Genomic DNA, 24,302 nt, shown 5'->3' with positions numbered 1-24,302 from the left:
TAACAACCACTCAGCAATAGTGCCCAGGGATGATCAGAACTCTGTCTATTGCCATCCAGGGGGTGGTTTGGCTCCCAAATCCCTGCTGTAGAGTCTGCAAGCAAGTGAGGGGAACAGGTCTGGACAAGAAGAGAGCTTGAACTTGAGGCAGCTGCAACCAAGGCTTTGGCTGATCCAACAGGAGGTGCTGGAATGACTCTCTGCAATCGTCCCCGCTGGAGGTCATTGTGAACTCCACATTGACGGGTCACTGGACGTGGGCTGCCTGTAGGGAGGAACGTATTGGGCAAATTGGCTCCCTTTGGCTAAAGGCAATGTCAAGAGGGACTCAGCTGTGGACCATTGGTTCATACCCTCAACCTTGGCCCACCCTCCTTGCTGCCAAGACCATCAACACAGTGATCTTGAAGTGAGGAGGGGTCTGGATGGCCCATTAGAATCCCCACTACATCATTCCTAACCAATCATTCCCAAATGTTGTCTGCACTTCAGAGAGGTCATTGATGATTTCCTGCTCCTTTTCTCTGCCACCTACAAATGACCAATAAAAACAGAACACAGAGCCATGGTTTCTGCTGCTCTACCTGTGATTCCAGGTAGTTTGTTAAAGGTGAAGATTCAGGTTCCTCTTTATCTCTCTCCCAATTCTCCATCCATAAGATCACTGGCTTGATCTCTGCCACTCCCTGATGATCTCTGAACCTCTGCAGGAAGGGCTGCCTCATCCATCAGAGAGGGTTTTACTTGCAGAAGTCCACCTGGGCTTTGAGTTAAGCAAAGGCCAAGATGGATCCAGGGTTTCCCAGGTGACACGAGTGGTAAAGAACCTGCCTGCCAATGCAGGAGACATAAGAGACATGTGTTTGATCCCTGGGTCGGGAAGATCCCCTGGAGAAAGAAATGGCAACCCACTCCAGTAGTCCTACCTGGAGAATCGATTGACAGAAGAGCCTGGCAGGCTACAGTTCACAGGGATACACATACGACTGAAGTAACTCAGCATGCACATAAGATGGATCCAGAAGCATCTTTCTTTTCATGAATGTTCTTTTCTAGATAACTTAATTTCTACAAGTTATGGCCGGCACGTTTCCTATACGTTTGAGGACAGCAATTCTTGGCTTTGATGATGAAAGTGGGAAGAAAGAGAGAAAAAATAGAAGCAGAGAAAGACTGTTGGTGTGAAATCAGCTCAGGTGGAGAAGTGATGAGGTGGGAAGACAGCATAAGCTATGGCTTCAGCCCAGTCCTGATGAGCAGAGAAGGCAATGGCACCCCACTCCAGTACTCCTGCCTGGAAAATCCCATGGACAGAGGAGCCTGGTAGGCTGAAGTCCATGGGGTCGCTGAGGGTTGGACATGATTAAGTGACTTCACTTTCACTTTCATGCATTGGAGAAGGAAATGGCAACCCACTCCAGCGTTCTTGCCTGGAGAATCCCAGGGACGGGGGAGCCTGGTGGGCTGCCGTCTATGGGGTCACACAGAGTCGGACATGACTGAAGTGACTTAGCAGCAGCAGCCGTTCCGATGAAAGTGTACACTGCTAATCACTGAGGCAGGACTGTGGTCCAGGGCAACAGGGACCCTCAGAAACCAGGCCACAAAGGACAAGAAGAGTTGCCTGTTTCTGGGCTAAGTGTGGTAGAAACAGATCTGAACACCATCCTCCATGCCCTTCTCAGCCTGCCCAGGCTAGAAAAGAACATTCATGAAAAGAAAGATGCTTCTGGATCCATCTTATGTGCATGCTAGTTGGAAAAGGAATTGTATTCACTCTTCATCTACAAAGACGGGCAGGATATTATTGACCGAGCTGTGTCTCAGAAAGAAGGAGGAGGATGGTGAAAAAGCAGGTACCCTCATGTTCACTGAAAACTGTGCTTGAAGGAATCTCCTCTGATCATTATATGATTGGAGCACAGCCCGCTTCCCGTCTTCCTGTCAGAAAGACTAGAAAAATTAGTAGGGTTCGGCAGCATGGGTCACAGACTCTGATAACAGGACCTAGTTGTGCATGAGGGAATTGCAAAAGCAAGAGTAAAAGAACAAGAAAAGAAATGTCTTTTTTTTCCCCTATTGTTTTGCCACAAATCGTGTGTGGGATCTTTGTTCCCTGACCTGGGATTGAACGTGAGCCCTTTGTAGTGGAAGCTTGGAGTCTTAACCACTGGACTGCCAGGGATGCCCCAGGAAAGGTCCTTATGTTAGACTATGAGGTTTCATTTTTATACCAACTCTGATAAATCGGTTGTTAGGAGAGACTGAGAAAGATGAGAGGTTTGCCCGGAAAGACTAACAGGTATTAGTGATGCTTTCCGAATCAATTATCTACCCCTACCTAACAAGCCACTCCAAAACTTAAGGCTTAAAAAAACAGCCATGTTATTTTTTCATAATTCTGAGGGTCAGCAATTTGGGCTGGTCTCAGCTGAGTGGTTCTTCTGCTGGTCTCACCTGAGGCACCCACGTGGCTGCTGTCTTCGTGTGGTGTGGTTGAGCCGTCGGCTCCCTCTGGTGCTGTTGTTTTGGCTTGGCTTCCCTCTACAAGGTCATCATTTCAAGGAGGCTAGTCTGGTTTCTTCCTGCCATGATCTCAGGTCTCAAGAGGGTAACAGTGGGAGCTGCAAGGTGTTTTGTGACCCAAGCTTAGACGTGCCATAGTGTCACTTCTGCTGAATTGTACTGATCAAAGCAGGTCACACATCCAACGCAAATTCAGAAGGTGCAGGTAAATTCAATCTCATGATGAGTACCCCACACTGCAAAGGGCATGACTTCCAAGGGGAGTGAAATGACTGTGACTGTCTTTGAAAATAATCCACCACCTTTTTATATTTATTTTTCTTATTTATTTATTTATTTTTGCCATACCATGTGGCTTGTGAGATCTTAGTTACCCAACCGAGGATTGAACCCAGGTCCTTGACAGTGAGAGCAATGGAGTCTTAACCACTAAACCACCAGGGAACTCTCAATAATCCGCTGCTCTTCTAAGTCTGGTCAGAGTATGAGGAGGTCCTGAGCAGGGGAATGAGAACACACATACCAGGTACTCACTAGTCCTGTACCATTTGCCTTTTAGCCTAGTTTGCAAAAACTACTGTGAAGGTTTCCTTTTAAGGGAGAGAAAGGGTTATCTAAACACCCTTTAGGGTTTAGAGGCTAGTGGCTCCATCACTATAGGCAGGTTTAAATGTTTTAATGAATTTTTTTTATAGTGCTCATCTACAGCTGTTTTGGTGATTTTGAAATCAAGTTAATGATACCAGAAGGACTTTCCACTGCTTGCTCTGCTAAACATAATAAATATCTCTGGCCATATGATTAAATTAGAAATGGAAGTGAGCTTTAATATGGCATATCTCTTTCATGGAAAAACTAAATCAAACAATTGAAGTCCACAAACATTCCAAGTGGAAATGACTGGATCACAGGAAACATGGGCCACTTTGCCACTTTGTGAGAATTTGATCATTCATTAATAAAGAGAGGGATGAAGACTAAAGTTTTCTGCACATGTACTGTGCACACGGCATGTGGCATACATTCACTCATGCATGACCTCCAATAACTCTCAAGTATTACCATCCTTTCTATAGATGAGAAAGCTGAGGTTCAGCAAGGCCAGTGACTTGCCAGAAGTTCCCATCAAGGTAGTTCAAAGGCTAAGATTCCGACCTTATTGTCCTAGGTTCTCTCCAATACTTACTGAAATTGATAACATATTTTCTACTTGTATTAAAATTATATACAATGTAGCTTACTTTCAACAAATCTATTATCACAGCATAAGCATTTTAAAGCTGCAATGTAGATTCATAATTTTCCTCAATGGCTGTATAATATTTTAATATTTTTATGATTTGCTGGGTCACAGCTTAATTCACCATCCTTCTGATGGAAAAACATCTAGGTTGCTTACCTTAGGGCTCAGAATCATGAACTATACTAAATCTGGTTTGTAAGAATTTCTGGACGTGGTTGGAATTCTTTTCCTGGACAAAACATTGTGTTTATAATTCATCTTGGCCTTGTCAATTTTTTTTTTGTTTGTTTTTTTGGTGTGGTCCTTTTCCTTGAAATGGTATTTATTAATAAGATTAGACTGCTTAGATAATTACAGGAGAGTAAGTACATGAAATTACACACATACCTGTGTGCCTAATATTTCTACTCACGGCACCAAAACAAATCCTGCTTATTTCAGGAATGACTCCTTGCTCAGAACCACCCTGTTTTTTTTGTTTTTTTTTTAAATTTTTTTAATTTTTAATTTTTTAATTTTATTTTATTTTTAAACTTTACATAATTGTATTAGTTTTGCCAAATATCAAAATGAATCCGCCCTGTTTTTATTTTCAGACTCACCAGGAGGTTGAGGTGACTTCTCCCAGAAAGGGGCTGGGAGTGCTACGGATGCACATCCTGGCTCTGGCCAGTAGGTGTCTCTGTTTCATTCACCCTCTATTGCAGGTTCCTCCTGAATGGGAAAGGCTTGGGAGCAGAACTGATGGTGGGAGAGTTGTCCCATTCCTTTTGCCACCTACCAGGCTCCACCTCCACTCTTATCCCCCGGCCCCATATTCCTGATTCCTGACATAAAGGTCATTAAAACTAGGGATGTCCTCTGAGTTTAAACACTGCTTTACCAAACCCGCTTGCAAAGTGGAACTGGCAACTGAAAACCAAATCAACAGAGCCCCGAAGCCTTTCCTCCTTAAAAAGCATCATACTCTGAACTAAAAGCTGTATTACTGAGTCATAACAATTAATTACACTCGGAGGTGAGAAGACAGGATTTAACGCTATAATGCAATTTGAATGTAGGCCGTTATCTCATCCCACTGCTATTTAAAACAAAATCACTTTTCCACGGGAGCATCTGCGACCAAGGATGGTTTCAAAGCTTAAGTCGGAAAACATCCCTGGCAACTGAGTGGTTCTGTTTTAGCTTCCTGAGAGGTTTAACATGCACATTTGGATTTTCTAGATTTTCGTAATGAAGTGCCTCTTTCTCTGCTTTGGGATTTTTATAAAAAAAGAATTAGGAGGCTGGGGAGGTCTATTATTTGCAGCAGGAAATTTCTAGGTGTGGGAAGTGTGTTGGATGAGTTATTGGAAAAGTAAAAATATCATCTCCAAACAGAGAGCACATGACCAAGCATCTGAGATGTATTTCCATGTAGGGCTGACAGTCCAACACCTCATCAGAAAGGAGCTATTGGTAGATCCAGAGCAGGTAGCAGGGACTGGGGAAGTAGCTGAGAAAGTCTTTGTGGTTGTCAGGCAGGAGTGGGAGGTCCTGTGGTCATGGGTGGAGATGGAGACCAGCCTTTGAGAAGCATCTCTGTGGCTCTGCTGGCTCTTAGGGCATTGAGGGTCTGCCTGGGTGGGTGGCATCAATCAGCAAGTGTGTGGTTTGGAAGGAGCTATCTGGAGCCCTGGAGAAGAGTCCTGGATAGGCACTGCCTCTGTGTGACTCTCCTCTGGGTGACTCTGTGAATCTCGTGTTCCCCAAAGCCAGGGAGATGTGTTTTTGTCTCCCTTGGAGAGTCCTAGGAGGGTCTGGTGAACTGAGTGTTCTAATATATGGAAATCACTCTACCAGGGAGGGCGGAGCCTGGTGGCCTGCCGTCTGTGGGGTCGCACAGAGTCGGACACGACTGAAGCGCCTTAGCAGCAGCAGCAGCAGCATGCATGGAAAAGATTGAAGGCACGAGGAGAAGGGGGCGGCAGAGGATGAGATGGTTGGATGGCATCACTGACTCGATGGAAATGAACTTGAGCAAACTCTGGGAGATGGTGAAGGAAAGAGGAGCCTGGTGTGCTGCGGTCCATGGGGTCACAGAGAGTGGGACACCACTTAGCGCCTGAACAACAACAACAATGCATGATGATGGGCAGATCCTTCCAGACGTGGGTGTTAGTTTGGACGGTGCCGGAGCAGCTCAGGGGCCAGGCTGTGTACCTACAGTGCAATATGCTCTCGCGACCCTTCTCCTGCCAGACCTCGCTGCCTCATGGGACTTGCCTCTCAGGAGCTTTGGCCGCCCCCCCCCACCCCCACCCCAAACATCTCCTGGTCCTTCCCCTCTCTCTGTTGCTTCTGTTCTCAAGCATCTCCTACCACTTCTCCTCCCACCCTCGTCATCAGTTTCCAGACTCCACTTAGCTTCCCCATCCTGTTCAGCTCTGCTAACCTCCAGCCCCCGCAGGTTGCCCTAACCCCGGTATTTCCCTGGTCAGAGCAGGAGCCAGGTAAGCGCTCCAGCCTTCAAGCCACCTGGAAGCCACTCACTAGCTGTGTGGCTTGAATGGTCACCTAAACTCTGTGAGCCTCGATTGTTTCATCCAAGTGATGGGAATGTTCATGCTTGTCCCAGCCAGTTGTCAAGGGCATCGGAGGAGCTGGGTTTCCTTAGGAAAGGGAGTTATTTCACGGAGGCCAACACCACCCTCCACACCCTGGGTGACCCTTGGCTTATGTTTGGGTTCACAGAGCTTCCTGAGGGACCTGACAGATCTCAGAATGGATGCAGGATGGGGGACTTCGGGCCACCTTCCTCCTCCATTACAGGCGCCCCAGTCCTCTGCCTTTCACGCCATCCCTCACTTGGTGCGCCCATCTTTCCCTCTTACTCCAGACAACCCCCCCAGACCCACCCTCCCCTCCCGCAAGACGCTCTCCTCTCCCTTTCTTCATCCATCAGCCCCGTTTTCTTTTCTTCCCAACATGTTTCACTCAGCATCTGACCGAGGAGCGCCCTTTCAGATGCTGAGTGAAACATGTTGGGAAGAAAATACCTTTCAGGGGTGTTCTCTGTCGTTGACCATCTCCTCCAACTAGAACGGAGCTCGGGAGTCTTCTATTTTGCGCCACTGTAGTCTCAGAATCTAGCACAGGGGCTGGAGCCTAACAGATGCTCAGTTAACTCCAGGGGGAGGCATGAATGGGATTCTGTGGGTACAGTGCCAGTCAAGACCCAGGCCGGTTCAGAGATCCCTGCTGACCGACCGAAAGCCTGGGACCCCCAGTGGGGGCGACGTGAGTTCTGGCTTCAGGAAGACCCCTTCTGCAGGTTCTTCAATCTCCCAGATCCTATCCCACCCGGGGCTTGCTCGAGGGTCAGGGGGCGGGGGCAGGCTGTGGGTTCTGGCCTGCCCACACCCTCCGCGCCGGGATGCGGGGTCCCCCGCGACAGGGTATGCGGGGCCCCCGGGCGGGCGCCGGCCCCGGGCATGCTCAGAGCGCGCAGGTCCGGGCGGCGGCGGCGGCGGCGGCGGCGGCGGGGGAGGAGGGAGCGGTCGCCGCCGCCGTGCGCTCGCGGGCCCGGGCGGAGCTGCGCAGTCCTCTCGCAGCTGCGCCAGGACAGCCGGCGCGCCGCCGTGCCCACAAGTTGCCGGCCGCCGAGCGCCGCGCCGCCTCTTCGCGCTCGCAGACCCGAGAGCCCACCCCGAGGCGGTCGCCGGCTCCGGGACGCACCTCCCGCGGACGCCCACCCCAGATGTGAAGCGGGACCGCAGCCCCTGCCGCCCCCCACCCTGCCGGCGCCCATCGACAGAGTCTTGCCAGCGTCTCCAGTGCCCAACCCCGCGGCTGGAAGATGTGGCAGCCGGCCACGGAGCGCCTGCAGGTAAGGGGTCGCGAGGGGCTTGGGGCCAGCGTGGAGGAGGAGGTGCTCGGACCCGAGGACCAGAGCACCTCTTGCAAGGGTTTGCCTGAAGCGGTCATGAAAGACACAAAGATTAGAACCTGATACTGTCGGTTTCACCCAGCCGCCAGATACCAGGTCGGGGAGATGGGGGTGATGAAATTGAAGAAGGCTTAGCTCTGGGCATCACAACTTTTGCCTTGGGGGCTAGTGCGCCTGGAGATTTATATAAGATTGGACTTTCTGACCAGCAATTTTAGATTACTTTCTACTGACACAGTTTACTGGTCTGGGGTTAGGATTTTTGCATCCAGATTATTATTATTGTTGTTGTTGTTATTTTTTGTCTCCGGGAAAGACAGAACAAATGATTTGTGAAAGCATTTGTTTGCCAATATAATTTGGAAATCCTCAAGCTTGGTTTGGCTTGGTCATGGTATGCTACTTATTCTATTATTTCTTATTTGTTGGCCCTCTCGCCTCATCTCCCCTGAACCCAGGCTCCCCCAGATATTTGAAAATCAAAAGTGAAGTTCAGCCAGGAATAGTTATGCCCTGGGGTCATCTCTTAAAATTTTTTTTTTCCGCTGCTGTCTGCTGAAATGCCTAACTGCCTTTAATTTGGATTCAGGAGCCAGGGAGTTGGGAAGGGGCGGGGTGGTCAAAGTGAGAAAGTGGGGCGTTGTTTCAGAGAGGGGCTCATTCAGTGACACTCGGAACCCCCAAATCACCCCGACTGTAAGGTCTTATGACTGCTTTCCCTGGAAAATATTCTTCGGAGGAAGGGCAGCTACCCTGCCAGATAAAATCTACTGAATCCTGCAGTTAAACTTTTGGCAGGCTCAGAGCCACATTGTTTCGTAGTAAACTTTGAAGAAGTGTTTAAGTGGTAAAATACAGCACGGTTGGATGCCTAATGTATCTGAAGTCTTGGGACAGGGAGGCCAGGAGCCCTGGCTGGCTTCGGAGGTTTTCAATGAAAATTCAAAGGGCCAGACTGTCTCTAAGATGCTAGGAGAAGCTAACCTTTGCCTGTGGGTTCTCATGCTGAGGATTAACCTGCAGAGGGCATTGCTTTGAGCAGAAATAGATGCCCCAAGACCCCTTTCTGAGCCTCCCTGGGCCCGTCGTTTTGGGGAAGGGGGTTCATAGTAAGAGCTTGAGACCCCAGGCCAATCCCCAAGGGTCTCAAACCCACTGAGCAAGGAAAGAGATCTTTAGCCTTGAAGATGGGGAGGTGGTTGACTGGCCTCCTAACTCCGAGAGTCAACATCGGGCTCTGAGCCATTGGCCAGAGGTGATGTAAGTGTATTTTGGGACTGGCATCAGCTGCCAGTTGTACATGTGCGTTTTTCCTTTCGTTCAGGGCAGTGAATTTATGCTAAAGGAAGGAGCGACTGAGCGGAGGTGGAGGGTTTTCCCATCTGAGCGAGGAGTGGAGCTCTTGGAGAGATGAGGCTAGAATTCCTGCCGGTGGCTTTTATGGCCTGGGGAATCCATGCCTCTGCGGAGTTTGTGGATTTTTGCCTCTTGAAGTTATTTCTATTGGCGTCTTTCATGTAGGGACTCCTGTGTGCTCCACAGCACGTGACCCTTGGCGGGGGCTAGCTCTGGCTTGCGTTCTGCATGGCAGTTGTTCCTCGCTAGAAAGGGCTTTCTGGCTCTTCTGTGAAATGTACACACGTGCATTTGGCATGAACCTGGTTTATTAACAGTGTGCATTAGCAGCACATTCTTGTTTTCCTCTTCAAGTGTCAGATTGAAAGAGCAGGGGGGTTCCATATTTGAAAGCTCAGGTTAAACACGGCTTGTCACTAAGATCAGGTCACCCCTGGAAGGTACTTATCAACACAGGGCTTAACTTCCTGCTCCCCAAATTTAAATGATTCACCAGGCCTGGTCCTCTTTATAAAAGTATGTCTCAAACCTTGAGATTATAAAAGTGGAGAAAAACCTTCCTATTCATAGCTTCTTCCCAATAGCAGCTCTGCTGTTCTTTAGAACAGAATTTGGAAATTTTTGCTTTTTGCTTCTGGGGGAGGGAGTTGTTGAGGGTGAGGTGGTGAGTGAGTTGCTTGTAATAATATTTTATTTACGTTCTTTGTGGTTATTTTTGTCATGGGCTCTGTTTGCTGTCTGGGATTCCCCCCTGCCCCCGCTTTTTTTTATTTTGTCCTTCAAGGCACCACCATATAGGAACGTTGGTTTCTGATTCTTCAGTGAATGGGATGTTTTCCATGACCAGATGTTGTGGCCATGGTGATGGCGAGGGAGAGCTGTTCAATGGGGAAATGATGATGAATCCCAGTTGTTAGTGGAGTCGAAACCCCACCCTCCTTACACAAATCTTTTTAACTGTCTCATATAACCTCATGAATTTTTCCCTCATTAATTCTTAATGCAAACATTCTAATTTAGATGAGCTTGAGTGAAGAAACTGCTTCAAGGCAGTGCTCCCAGGGCTTCCTATCAGGACTAAGGAGTCAATTTCTTGTACCGACACCTGGAAACAGAAGAGGTGAGGGAAGAAAAGGACATCTCAGTGAATTGACTTCATTAGTCCTTATGGGTTGATGCCCGTTCAAAGGGTTTGTGGTCCAGGGAGTGTGGCTGGACTTTATTTAAGCTAGAGGGTCACCCTCCAACTAATTCGAGTCCAGTAACCAGCTCTCTTGCTCAGGAAATAGCATCCCTAATCAGAGTGGATTACCATTATCAAGCCCTGCTCCTTTGCCAAACAAAATAATGCTGCTACATTCTGATTTGAGGCTTCGCTGTTTGACCCAAATCCAGGACAGGCAAAGGGACCTGTTGCTTCTAGAAGGGCTGAGCTGGGGAATTTCTCATTCAGTCACACAGTTCATCTGCTCCCCTGAATGTTAAAACTTCTGTTAACATCCCACTGGAGCCCTCGCTGGGAGATTCTGCCATTAAAATTATAATAGGATCAAAGGGGATGTGAAGATTTAAATCACCACCTCAACTTTTAGAAATGAATAAATATGAATTCTTCCCTTTTTACCTTCTCCTTTGCACAGCAGACTTTTTTTTTTTTTTGAGGGACTCAGGAGAATTATGAATTTTTAAAGAAGCTGATTTGAAACAGGCTCTTCTCAAAAAAGTGAAAGGGGACTTTCCAGTAGAAAAAGGCTAAGTATTGGTTTTTTAAAAACAGAGATGAGATGACTTTGGGCCTTGATATATTACATGTTGCCGGGGTTGCCTGATTATCTTCATTGTTGGGCCAGGGAGATGCGTGAGCAGTGACAGACTCACTGTCCACGCAGGAGTGTGGACTCAGCCATAAGGAGTGTGTCTTTCCTCAGAACATCTGACTTCTGTGCACTACCAAACACACTTTTGGGAACCCTGGAAAGGTGGAGAGCAGGAGAAAGATGACTGGAGACTGAGTTTGGAATGAAGGAGACCAGGGCATCCTTACCTGTGGTGTAGTTATTACAAGGACAGAGTGGGATGTGGTAGTAGAAAGGCATGGGAAAAAGTTCTAGCAGATTCTAATTGTGGAGTCTGTGTGTGACTGTCTTCTTATGAGGCAGTCTATAAAGGTTCCACTAGTTTTCCTGTTTTGGCTGATCTTAAACTGTCTTCATGGCAGATTTCCTCGTAGTTCAGTCGATAAAGAATCTGCCTGCAAGGCAGGAGACCTGGGGTTCGATTCCTGGGTCGGGAAGATCCCCTGGAGTAGGAAATGGCAATCCACTCCAGTATTCTTGCCTGGAGAAGCCCATGGACAGAGGAGCCTGGTGGGCTGCAGTCCATGGGGTTGCAAGAGTTGGACACGACTTAGCGACTAACCCACCATGGCAGATCCAGAAAATACAGAACTTTCATTGATAAAGTTGGCTGTTGTCTCCCTCTCACCATTTTGTTCATTTATTTATTTTCATTCACATTTTGATCAGTGGCTGTAACTTAGAACCTCCAAAAGTGTGAAATGAGGAAGGGTAGGGAGGAAACCAGATCCTGAAGAACTTTTTCCTTTGACTTCTTGCTCAACTTTTGGCCGATAGAAAGGTTGGCGTTTGTGCCTAAATACCACTTGGCAATTATAGGAGATCAGAGTGCTTTTCCCATAGGATCTTTCTGCCCTTTCTGTGCCTTGTCATATCGGGCTGATCTTGCCTTGGTATGGATCTTCAATTGTTCTCGACTTATTTCTCTGTGGTTATCATTTCCACTTTTTCCTGGAGAAAGTAGACAGGGGACCCTTCTAAAGGATCAGCCAGAGCCCATTAGACCAGGCCCATCAGGCAGAGATAAAACCTTGGTAAATCTGACCCTTTTCCAGGCAGAGCAAATTGACAGGGGGAAACCAGAGGGAGGAGGGTCATGACAATAGGCACTTTTATGGTGCATGTGCTGGGTGTGTGGCACAGCGTTAAAGAGTTTTATTTGAATTATCGAGCTCATCTGCTTCCCATAACTGCTTTTATCCTCATTTTATAGATAAAGAAACTGAAAGCCAGAGAGTTCAAATCATCTGGCCAGAGTCTGGAAGCCAGGCGTGAACTGAACTGGAATTTGAACCAGGAGGTTTAGCTCTGGATCTTCTTAAGCAGTTATTATTATTATTTGGAAGGATAAGATGGAGTATTATGCTTACTTGTGTGGGTGCTCTTGTTATTAATCAGTAGAATGAGTGGTGGTCTCGTTGGCTGAGAGAGGCCACTTTCATATTTCTTGTTGAATTGGTGTGGTTGCCTGTGTTGACCAAAGGTTACCCCATTTTTGGTGGCCCAGATCTCTGGTGGGTAATAAGCTGTGTGTATTGTCCCCAAGCTGTAATTCCCAAGTGCCATTTAAGAGTCTCTTGAGCCAGAGCACATGGCATTTATCCAAACTAGAGACCTAGAAAGCTGGCAATAAAGCCTGATCACGTCTGCAGTCATTCTCCACTGAAGCCAAAAACGTGGAGAAGGGAGGGGGGAGTTCGGAGAGTTCAAGAGCAATTGCTTAGAAATAAGCAATAGCTGCTCTTACGGACTCACAGGTTTCTCACTAAATCGATCTTACGTTTTGCTATTCTTTTCAACCCTCATAGTTGAGTAAGCGCAGAGCATCTGGCCTTATCCTTCCTAAAGAAAACTTGGCCTTCTCATCAATTTGAGGTCTTGCAGAAGTAAAATGTTATCTTACAGTGTTAGGTCTTTCTCAGAGTTTTGACAGACTCGAGACCTTGAAAGCTGGTGATAAAGCCTGATCACGTCTGCAGTTGTTCCCCGTTTAGACCAGAACTGTGGGGAATGGAGGGAGGAGGTAGAGAGTTCAAGAGCAAAATCTCTACCAAGTGACTTGCAAAATGCTTGCCTTGGAAAATTAAAAAAAAAAAAAAAACCTCTCTGCCCTTTGGTTACCTGTTGCCTAATGGGCTGTTTCATGTTGACTGTCCTGGGTTATCTTGGAGCATTAGGCAACATTTTGCACTTTGTTTGATGTTCCAGATTGTCCCTCTCCTCCCTCTTCGCTTGCACTGACTCCATTCCATAAAATGAATTCATCCTGTAGATTGGATCCTGAAATAGCTGGCGCTGGCCAGCCCCACGGCTAATGGCGATCAGGATCCCTTGCACAGGGCTATCTGACTCCTCGAATAGCAGCAGTTTAGGGACTCCTTAGTGGTCAGCAAATAAAACCAATTCAGAAGCACTCAATAGCTGCAGTGTGCTTCTGCTCAGCTGCGCCCCCCTCCCCGCCCCCGGGGCACAACTAAACAGAGGCTTTATATAAGTAGAGCAAGAAGAAATAGTTGAGATGTTTGTCCCAAGACCTCCTTAGAGACTAGTGGAATCCATTACCATCATTTTATGTTAACTTAAAAAACAGAAAAAAAAGTTGTGATCCCAATTTAGCTGCCCTCCAGTGATAAAGCATCCGTGCATTCACCAGGTCCAAACCCTCAGGCCAAAAACTGGAAGAGGATGCTGTTAAGGATAAAGCACAGACTTGCTGTGTGCGTTTGGCCTGTTTCAGTGCTACCAAAGTCACTCAGTCCGTTCTGCTGCTACTGGGTCCTTCCTCTTGCTCTTCCACATCTAGCAGCCTCGATCTCCTCCTTCTCCCCTCATTTGTTGTAACTGAGGTCTTAATTTGATAAGAGAGGTTCTAGTGGTGAAAAAATTACCACCTCCTTCTTTTTGAAGTTAGTTAGTTTTTGTTAGTTAGATTTTTTATTACTTGTATCCCTCTGACATGGCTACTTAGGGACCAAGATTCAGATTAACCCCTGGTCTCTGTGTCTTACTCATAGTGATGGGTAGAGTCACTTCCCTTCCCATCAAGATATGTTGAAATCCTAACCCTGGGACCTGTGAGTATAGCCTTATTTGGAAATTGGGATTGTGCAGATGTAACTGAGTAAAGGTGAGGTCATACTGGGTTAGGGTGAGCCCTACACTCGATGTCTGTATAAGGAGAGATTTGAAGACACAGAGGAGACTCGACAGAGAGGGCCAAGTGAAGATGGAGGCGAGGATGGAGTTGTGCTACTGCAAACCAATGATCAAACCAGTCCATCCTAAAGGAAATCAACCCTGAATATTCACTGAAAAGACTGATGCTGGAGCCAAAGTTCCAATACTTTGGCCACCTGATGTGAAGAGCTGACTCGTTGGAAAAGACCCTGATACTGGGAAAGATTGAGGAGGGAAAGGGGTGACAAAGGATGAGATGGTTGGACCGCATCACCAACTCAATGGATATGAGTTTGTGCAAGCTCTGGGAGATGGTGAAGGACAGGGAATCCTGGCGTGCTGCAGTCCATGGGGTCACAAAGAGTTGGAAACAGCGTAGTGGCTGAACAACAGCAACAACAAGCCAAGGAAAGCCAAGGATGGCTGGCAGCCACCAGAGGCCATAAGAGTCAAGCAAAGATTCCTTCCTAGAGCCTTTGGAGGGAGGATGGCCCTACCAACCTCTTGGTTTTCGATTTCCAGCCTCCAGAACTGCCAGAGAAGACATTTTTGTGGTTTTAAGCCGTCCAATCTGTGGTGACCTGTTACAGCCCAAGGTGTCTAATGTGCCAGTACACTCGTGAAACCTGCTGCCTTTTTATTTATTTGTTTAGGGCTTCCCTGGTGGCTCAGTGGTGAGGAATCCACCTGCCAACGCAGGAGTCAAAGTTTTGATCCCTGGTTCGGGGAGCTCCCCTGGAGGAGGAAATGGTAACCCACTCCAGTATTCTTGCCTGGAAAACCTCATGGACAGAGGAGGCTGACAGGCTATAATCCATGAAATTGCGAAGAGTCAGACACAACTCAGTGAGTAAAACAGCAACAACAACAGCAGCAACCGGAAGGAAACTAACACACTAGTACACTCATGACATGAAACCTGCTGTCTTTTTATTTGTTTGTTTTTGGCTGCACTGAACCTTCGTTGCTGCACTTGGGCTTTCTAGTTGTGGAGAGCAGGGGGCTGCTCTCTAGTCGTCCTCGGGCTTCTTACTGTGGTGGCTTCTCTTGTTACAGAGCGTAGTCTCTGGGCATTGGGGGTTCAGTAGTTGGCAGTTCCTGGGCTCTAGAGCGCCGGCTTAGTAGTTGTGGCCCATGCACTTGGTTGCTCTGTGCCATGTGGGATCTTCCTCTACCAGGGATTGAACCCCCGTGTCCCCTGCATTGGCAGGAAGATTCCTATCCACTGTGCCACCAGGGAAGTCCAAACCTGCAGCCTTTGTCTGTGTCTGTCTCTGTACTTCCTGAGGCTGAGATGTGCCTGACTTTCATATCCTGGGACGAAATCACTGTGTCTGTATACCATTTTCTTTTTGTGCAGAGTTTGAATCTGTTTATGGTGGATTTGGAAAATAATGAACACAGGCATTAGAGGAACAGTTAAATGCCCGCTCCTTTCTTCCCACTTCTTCTCTTCTACTTCTGGTCAGCATCCTGGGAAAATGAAGCAAACGCCAAGAAGACCGTGTGCCTTGAGGGAGGGCCTCTTGGCAGTAACTGTGCTTCAAGAGATAGTTCACTCTGGTACTTAAGATCTTGGGCTGGGATGTGGAAGACAGTCCCTTCAGGGTAGATCTCGGTGACAGTTTTTCAGACAGCTGGAACCAAGGGAGGCCCAAGGTTTTATTCTCAAAATAATCCATGTCGTTCGTCTCTGTGACGTCCCTGGTTGGATAGCCAGCCTCTGGGATTTGCCTCTTCCCAACTAGGATAATATAGGCTTCCCATGTGGCTCAGAGGTGAAGAATCTGCCTGTCACTGAAGGAGATGCAAAAGACCTGGCTGGGTTCGATCCCTGGGTTGGGCCAATCCCCAGGAGAAGGGAATGGCAACCCACTCCAGTATCCTTGCCTGGAGAATCCCATGGACAGAGGAGCCTAGTGGGCTGTATAGTCCATGAGGTGGCAAAGAGTCGGACACAACTGAGGGACTGACACTAAATGACATTAGGAGTCATCACCCTTGACTTCCTGTGCCACCTCTTCTTTTTCATCTAGTAGCCATGACGGCTGCTGCCTGTGTGCACAGGGAGGGAGACGTGCCAGGAGAAAGGGACTCTTTAATCGTTATCCTTTCTTCACGGTACATCCATCCTAATCCTTTCATGACAAGCCCTTCCTCATGGTTTCTCTGTAATTGAGGGTCTGAGGATGAACACACAGATTCTGTAGACTCTTCTGCCCACTGCGTGCTTTGATGTGTTTACACCAGGAACTGGCTTCCTTAGGTGTGTGTGGCGTCCTGGTGTTCAAGTCACCTATGATGCAGCAGAAACTGCTGTTTACCTTCTGTGTCTTCTGAGGATGCTCCCTGGGCACGGGACTGGGGGCTGGGGGACCATGGTAAGGCTGAGGGACTGTGTTTGTTTGTTTTTTTTTTCGCTTGGACTTAACTTCTTGGTACTTTGTGTATATGTATTTGCTCAGTCGTGTCTGCCTCTTTGTGACCCTATGGACTGTAGCCTATTAGGCTCCTCTGTCCATGGAATTTACCAGGCAAGAATACTGGAGTGGGTCACCACTTCTTTTCTCCAGGATATCTTCCTGACCCAGGGACTGAACCTGGGTCCCTGATAGCTCAGCTGGTAAAGAATCCTCCTGCAATGCAGGAGACACCAGTTTGCTTCCTGGGTTGGGAAGATCCACTGGAGAAGGGATAGGCTACCCACTCCAGTATTCTTGGGCTTCCCTTGTGGCTCAGCTGGTTAAGAATACACCTGCAATGCGGAAGACCTGGGTTCAGTCCTTGGGTTGGGAAGATCCCCTGGAGAAGGGAAAGGCTACCCACTCCAGTATTCTGGCCTGGAGAATTCCATGGACTGTATACTCCATGGGGTCACAAAGAGACACGACTGAGTGACTTTCACTTTCACTTTCATTGCCACATTATAGGCGGATTCTATCTGAGCCACCAGGGAAGCTCCCTGCCCAGGGATCAAACCTGCAACCCTTGCACTGGAAGGTGAAGTCTTAACCACTGGACCACCAGGGAGGTCTCTTGGTCCCTTAGTTATTCGTTTCTCAGGGCTGCTGTAACAAAGTACCACAAGCCGGGCACCTTATGCAGCAGAAATGTACAGTCTCAGAGCTCTAGGAGATGGATGTCTCAAATCAGAGTGTGGGAAGCATTGATTTCTTCTGAGGGCTATGAGGAAGAATCTTTTCCATGCCTCCTTCCCAGCTTCTGGTGGTTTGCTGGCCATCTTTCCCATTTCTTGGCTTGTGGCTGCATCTCTCCAGGCTTTGCATTGCATTCTCTCTGTGTGTTTGTCTCCATGTCCAAATTTCCTTTTTTAATAAAGACACTGATCACATTGGATTGAGGGCCCACCCTAATCCAGTATGATCTCATTCTAGCTTAACTATTTATATCTGTACTGATGCTATTTCCAAGTAAGATCACATTCTGAACTACTCGGTGATAGAACTTCTACCTATGGGGGGACACAATTTGTGGAATTTTTTTTTGAAGTCCTCTTTGTGAACTGAAATATTTCTCCCTACTTGAACCAACCACCAAAAAAAAAAAAAAAAAGGTTTTATTCCCAAGCAGTGGTACAGATGTGTGATAGAGTAGAATCCATATCTTCTACGTGTCAAAGTCATGACTACTATTTTAGACTTGATATGATTAAAAATTGCAAACTAATATCTACTTAGGGTAATGAGCTAACACACTATAGAAGAGTGTGAAGTGTAATCTTGTTCCTTTGTGCTCGGTTATGTCTGATTCTTTGCCATTCCATGGACCGTAGCCCACCAGACTCCTCTGTCTATGGAATTCTCCAGGCAGGTATAGTGGAGTGGGTTGCCATTTCCTTCTTCAGGGGATCTTCTGGACCCAGGGATCAAACCTGGGTCTCTTGGGTCTTCTGCATTGGAAATGGATTCTGTACCACTGTGTCAGCTGGGAATTCTACCCATGAAGCAGACTCATGTGATCTGTCTGTAGTTATCTTCCCAAAATTTTCTTAGGTTTTATCAGTTCAGTTCAGTCGCTCAGTCCTGTCTGACTCTTTGCGACCCCATGAATTGCAGCATGCCAGGCCTCCCTGTCCATCACCAACTCCCGGAGTTCACTCAAACTCATGTCCATCGAGTCAGTGATGCCATCCAGCCATCTCATCCTCTGTCGTCCCCTTCTCCTCCTGCCCCCAATCCCTCCAAGAATCAGAGTCTTTTCCAATGAGTCAACTCTTCGCACGAGGTGGCCAAAGTATTGGAGTTTCAGCTTTAGCATCAGTCCTTCCAAAGAACACCCAGGACTGATCTCCTTTAGGATGGACTGGGTGGATCTCCTTGCAGTCCAAGGGACTCTCAAGGGTCTTCTCCAACACCACAGTTCAAAAGCATCAATTCTTCGGCACTCAACTTTCTTCACAGTCCAACTTTCACATCCATACATGACCACTGGAAAAACCATAGCCTTGACTAGACAGACCTTTATTGGCAAAGTAATGTCTCTGCTTTTCAATATGCTGTCTAGGTTGGTCATAACTTTTCTTCCAAGGAGTAAGCGTCTTTTAATTTCATGGCTTCAATCACCATCTGCAGTGATTTTAGAGCCCCCAGAAATAAAGTCTGCCGCTGTTTCCACTGTTTCCCCATCTATTTCCCATGAAGTGATGGGACCGGATGCCATGATCTTCATTTTCTGAATGTTGAGCTTTAAGCCAACTTTTTCACTCTCCTCTTTCACTTTCATCAAGAGGCTTTTGAGTTCCTCTTCACTTTCTGCCATAAGGGTGGTGTCATCTGCATATTTGACGTTATTGATATTTCTCCCAGCAATCTTGATTCCAGCGTGTGCTTCCTCCAGCCCAGCATTTCTCATGATGTACTCTGCATATAAGTTAAATAAGCAGGGTGACAATATACAGCCTTGATGTACTCCTTTTCCTATTTGGAACCAGTCTGTTGTTCCATGTCCATGTCCAGTTCTAACTGTTGCTTCCTGACCTGCATATAGGTTTCTCAAGAGGCAAGTCAGGTGGTCTGGTATTCCCATCTCTTTCAGAATTTTCCACAGTTTATTGTGATCCACACAGTCAAAGGCTTTGGTATAGTCAATAAAGCAGAAATAGATGTTTTTCTGGAACTCTCTTGCTTTTTCCATGATCCAGCAGATGTTGGCAATTTGATTTCTGGTTCCTCTGCCTTTTCTAAAACCAGCTTGAACATCTGGAAGTTCACGGTTCACGTATTGCTGAAGCCTGGCTTGGAGAATTTTGAACATTACTTTACTAGTGTGTGAGATGAGTGCAATTGTGCAGTAGTTTGAGCATTCTTTGGCATTGCCTTTCTTTGGGATTGGAGTGAAAACTGACCTTTTCCAGTCCTGTGGTCACTGCTGAGTTTTCCAAACACATGTAAATATATTTTGGGTTGGCCAAAAAGGCCATTCAGGTTTTTCTGTAAGATGGTAGATGTTACTCAAATGGACTTTGTGGCCAACCAATATTTAGTTTTTTTCCGCATGTGTTTAAATAATATAGTCATTATACATATAAAACTCTGTAATTGTTTTCACTTTACAGAACATTTCTTGGGTATCTCTTTTGGTTAGTCCGTGTAGCTCCAATCCATTCCTTTTCCTCCTTGCATAGAATTTTGTGATGGAGCTGGACTATCATTTATTCAGTCCTTCCTATATCAGGGAATAATGGGGTGGCACCCATGTTGTTTTTTCTCCCATAAATAATATTGTTATAAGGATCTGCATGCTATCCCTGTGCTTATATTTCTTTAGACAGAACTGCTAAGATTGGAGTTGCTGAATCAAAGAGTCTGTGTGTTTGAAATCTTAGCAACTGTCAAAGAGGGCCTTTTATGAGAGTTCTGCTTTTTGATCAGAAGTTTATGTGATTTTAACAAAAGTACAAAGAAATAGTTTCCTAGAGCAAGGATAGTCTTTTCAACAAATTATGTGAAACAATCTGTATTCAAAACAGCAAAATCATCATCAGCAACAAATCAAAACTTCAATCCATACCTCAGCAGATTGTATACAAAAATTCACCTGAAATGAATCATAGACCCACCTGTACCATAAAACCATAAAACTTCTAGACAGAATCGGCAGAAAATCTTTGTGACTTTGTATACATCTGTGTAGACAGTACTACAATCAAGATAATGACCAGATTCATCACACCCAAAGTTTCTTTGGGTTGGGCAAAGATTTCCTAGAACAATAACAAAAACCCATTCAGTTAAAAGTTGGGTGAATTGAACTTCATCAGAATTGAAGACTTATTTCTTTAAAAGATGTTTGTAAAAGAATGAAAAGATAAGATGCAAACTGGGAGAAAACACTTGCAAATCATATATTTAAAATAAAGGGTTTGTATCCAGGATATATAAAGAACTCTCAAAACTCAATACTGTAATAAGATAAACAACCCAATTAAAGAAAATGAGCAAATGATTTGAACAAAAAAGTTATATGGATAGGAAATCAACACATGAAAAGACACAACACATGAAAAGTCATTAGGAAAATGCAAATTAAAAGCACAATGAGGTAACACTGTACAACTATAGAATAGCTAAAATTAAAAAAGCTTCAACCAAGCTAAATGTTGGTGAGGATATGGAGGAATTGGACCTCTCATGCTTTGCTGGTGGGGATATAGCATGATTGAAAGCAGAATTATAGCTGCCTGAGCCTGGGATGGGAGGTGGGGATTAGAAGAAGGCTGGAAAAAGCTTTTAAAGGTGATGAATGTGCTCAGTGTTTTGATTACAGTGATGGTTCATGGGCTTATACATATGTCAAAACTTAGGAACTTGTATAGTTTATTACATGTCGTTTACACCTACCCAAAGCTGTTAACGTCAATGTGAAATTTTCATTGTATGCCAGGCACAGTTCTAGGTGTTGGGAACTAAATAATATATAGTTTCTGCTCTCACCTCTGCAAATTGTCTGTAGTTTTTGTTTGCTTTTAACTGGATATTAACATTCTAGCCCATAACGTTACTAATGAACTCTGTAATTTTCTTAGAGTTCTGTCCTCTCCTTTTGAAACATTTGTTCCTTGAGTTCTTGAAATGACATTTTCCATCAGTCTCAATTTGCCCAAGGATCTGAGAGAAACCAGTAGTTGAGCAAGAGAAGAAATCCAGACTGGAAGGTAAAACGTTCAAGGTGATGCCTTGCTGAATCTTCCTCATTCTGGATGGCCCTTTAGCCTCCATCCCACCAGAGATGTATTTCTTACTTCTTTCTAGCATGTTGGTTCTCCAGCTGACTTTTCCAGCTGCCCCAGTCTTATGGGCCCTTTTTAGCACTGTATCTCGGCACCTGGCTCCTGATCTAGGGGCCAGTAGACTCAGGAGATTTTACTATTAAAAGGGTGAATTTCTGGGATGGTGGGTCCTGCTGTTGGCTGGGCCACCTTCTTGCCATTCTTCCTCCCCTGATAGAAAACACAGGGAGGATACATCCTGCAAAACTGTTAGCGTGTTTTGACTCTAGTTGGTGGATGTCATATGCCTAGCAAATATAGGGTCTGGATTTCTTATTGGATAATTCATTTTTCTCAAGAAGATGGCAACCAAAAAATTTTGGATAAGATGCAAAAACTTTACCAAAGGCCACTGAACTTTAGTTTAAAAAAAAAAAAAAGCTCTTGAGAAACATTCAGGAAAATAACTTTAGGAAACATTTTTCCCTTCAGGGAAGAAAATTTGAGCAATTCGATTTAATCTCCTAAAGTAAAGGGCAAAGAATTATAAGACTTTGTTTAATAAATATATAATGAGATCATGCGGCCTTTTGTCCAATCTGAGGTCCTGTTGAAGTGATGGGAGGAGGCTATTTATAATTAACAGGAACACCAGGCTCCTGGCAAACCAGGATGGGTGGTCACTCCAGAGTGTGACAGGTAAAATGCCAGATGTCTTCTGTTCCTGTGATCACTTTGGGATGAAGGAAAGAAATGAACTGGGTTGGTGAGGGATGGCGGGTGGGTGAGAAAACCAGGCGGAGGGGAGATGGGAAATTGAGGGGAAAAAGGGTCTGCAGATACAAAACAAGGAGGAAAGGGAAGGGGGAGGGTCACACAGGCAGGGCGCCTCATGTCCCTGGCACATGTGTGTCCACCGCAAAGGTTAGCTGTCTGTCCTGGGTTTGGTGCAGCTGTTGGCTTTGATACGTTGTTGCTTTTAGCAGAGGCATCAGATGCTCACACCGGCTCAGGGATGCCATATATTTTGGTGGATTATCTGGCTTCCTTGGAAAAGCAGTGCTTTGCAGATGAACAGCCTGGAAGCTTTGCGGTAGGGAAGAAGCTAGATCCAAAGCCACAAGGGTGGGAGTTTAGGGAGAAATGGGAGGGCGTGAGAGAGTGAAGTTGTCCCTTGGTACATGTGAGGGTGTTTGTTCCAGGACCTCCTATGGGTACCAAAATCCATGGATGCTCAAGGGCCCTTGTATAAGTTGGCACAGTATAACAGACCCTGTGTGTCTGTGGATGCTGAACCAAAAGATACCGATGGCGACTGTATTTCTTTAGGCTACGGGTCAGTCTTCCTCTGACACCTACAAGCTATTAAATAGTGGAAAGACTATAGATAGGGATTTTGGGCTTCCCTTGTGACTCAGCCGGTAAAGAATCTGCCTGCAATGCGGGAGACCTGGGTTTTATCCCTGGGTTGGGAAGATCCCCTGGAGAAGAGAAGGGCTACCCACTCCAGTATTCTGGCCTGGAGAATTCCATCTGTATAGTCCATGGGGTTGCAAAGAGTCAGACACGACTGAGAGACTTTCACTATAGGGTTTTTAATCACAGACCCATGGATACAAATCTTGGCTGCTTCATTTATTAGGGATATCTCACAGATTCTGATTTATACTTTTTTCAACTTTAAAATGGGATAACAACATTCAGCTCCTGACTGTCACCTGAGATGTAGAACACATGGTATCTGGCATGTTACTGGGAGTTGGTGAATACTAATTTCTTTCCCTTCTTCCAATCCAAGTGGGTACTAGGAATAGCAGTGTAGCATTTTGGAACTGGGCAGGTAAGTTTGGTGCTTCCCTAAGTGTGTGCCATTAAAAGACGCTTACTCCTTGGAAGGAAAGTTATGACCAACCTAGACAGCATATTCAAAAGCAGAGACATTAATTTGTCAACAAAGGTCCGTCTGGTCAAGACTATGGTTTTCCCAGTGGTCATGTATGGATGTGAGAGTTGGGCTATAAAGAAAGCTGAGCGCTGAAGAATTGATGCTTTTGAACTGTGGTGTTGGAGAAGACTCTTGAGAGTCCCTTGGACTGCAAGGAGATCTAACCAGTCTATCCTAAAGGAGAACAGTCCTGGGTGTTCATTGGAAGGACTGATGTTGAAGCTGAAACTCCAATACTTTGGCCACCTGATGCAAAGAGCTGACTCATTGGAAAAGTCCCTGATGCTGGGAAAGATTGAGGGCAGGAGGAGAAGGGGACAACAGAAGATGAGATGGTTGGATGGCATCACTGACTCAATGGACATGGGTTTGTGTGGACTCTGGGAGTTGGTGATGGACAGGAAGGCCTGGCATGCTGGGTCACAAAGAGTCAGACATGACTGAGCGACTGAACTGAACTGAAAGTGTGTTCCATGAAGCAGACGCTCAGCGAGCTGCTCATATGAGTCTTGCCACACAGGGTTCAGTCTCTGGATAGGTTGGGAGATGCTAGGTGAAGCAGAGGGGGTCTGGTTTGCTCCAGGACTTCTTGTGGCCTTTCAGATGTCACTGCCTGGTGAATTTCCATAGAAGAGGAAAAGGTGATGCCTCTGCATAGGAGCACTCAGCTTCTAGGGTACTTCAATACAGAACTTGAACTTGAAGTTGACAAACTATGAGCCTGAGGTTTGGCTCTAGCTTACAAAAATGTTTCCTTTGGCCCCTTCAGTGTATATAAAAATTTTACAAATTAGTCTCCAGGATTGAAAAATCATAGGAATTTATATAGAAAGCTCGGCTTTCTGATTCTCTCAAAAGCTGGGACGGTCCAACCATGCTGGGCCAGGATGCTCCCATAGTGACCACTGACCGGCTGCTGCTCCGTGGCCTCTGGCTTCACCCAGGCCTTAGGGAGCATGCCTAGCTAATTCACATTGCCTGCTGGGTCTTGCAGGTACTGGGGTTGGGGACCCCAATCCAACTTAGCAACTTCATTTGACTGA

The 24,302-nt window shown here is 46.2% G+C and overlaps 1 protein-coding gene across 2 annotated transcripts in view; it reads left to right on the top strand.

Annotated features, from left to right (window-relative positions):
• Positions 1 to 7,347: 7,347 nt before the first annotated feature.
• PID1 (phosphotyrosine interaction domain containing 1) overlaps positions 7,348 to 24,302 on the top strand; it is a 260,185-nt gene continuing 243,230 nt past the window's right edge. The window contains exon 1 of one of the 2 annotated variants that reach the window (XM_025278384.3): positions 7,348 to 7,637. In XM_025278384.3, the coding sequence (XP_025134169.1) occupies positions 7,608 to 7,637 (30 nt within the window). In that variant the 5' untranslated portion in view covers positions 7,348 to 7,607. The remainder of the gene's footprint in view (positions 7,638 to 24,302) is intronic. The other variant, XM_006047103.4, reaches the window with a different exon arrangement.

This window comes from Bubalus bubalis, chromosome 2, assembly GCF_019923935.1.
Source record: "Bubalus bubalis isolate 160015118507 breed Murrah chromosome 2, NDDB_SH_1, whole genome shotgun sequence".
Lineage (NCBI taxonomy): Eukaryota > Metazoa > Chordata > Mammalia > Artiodactyla > Bovidae > Bubalus > Bubalus bubalis.
The sequence above is the reverse complement of the archived record's forward strand: the minus strand, read 5'-3'. Positions and strand labels throughout refer to the sequence as shown.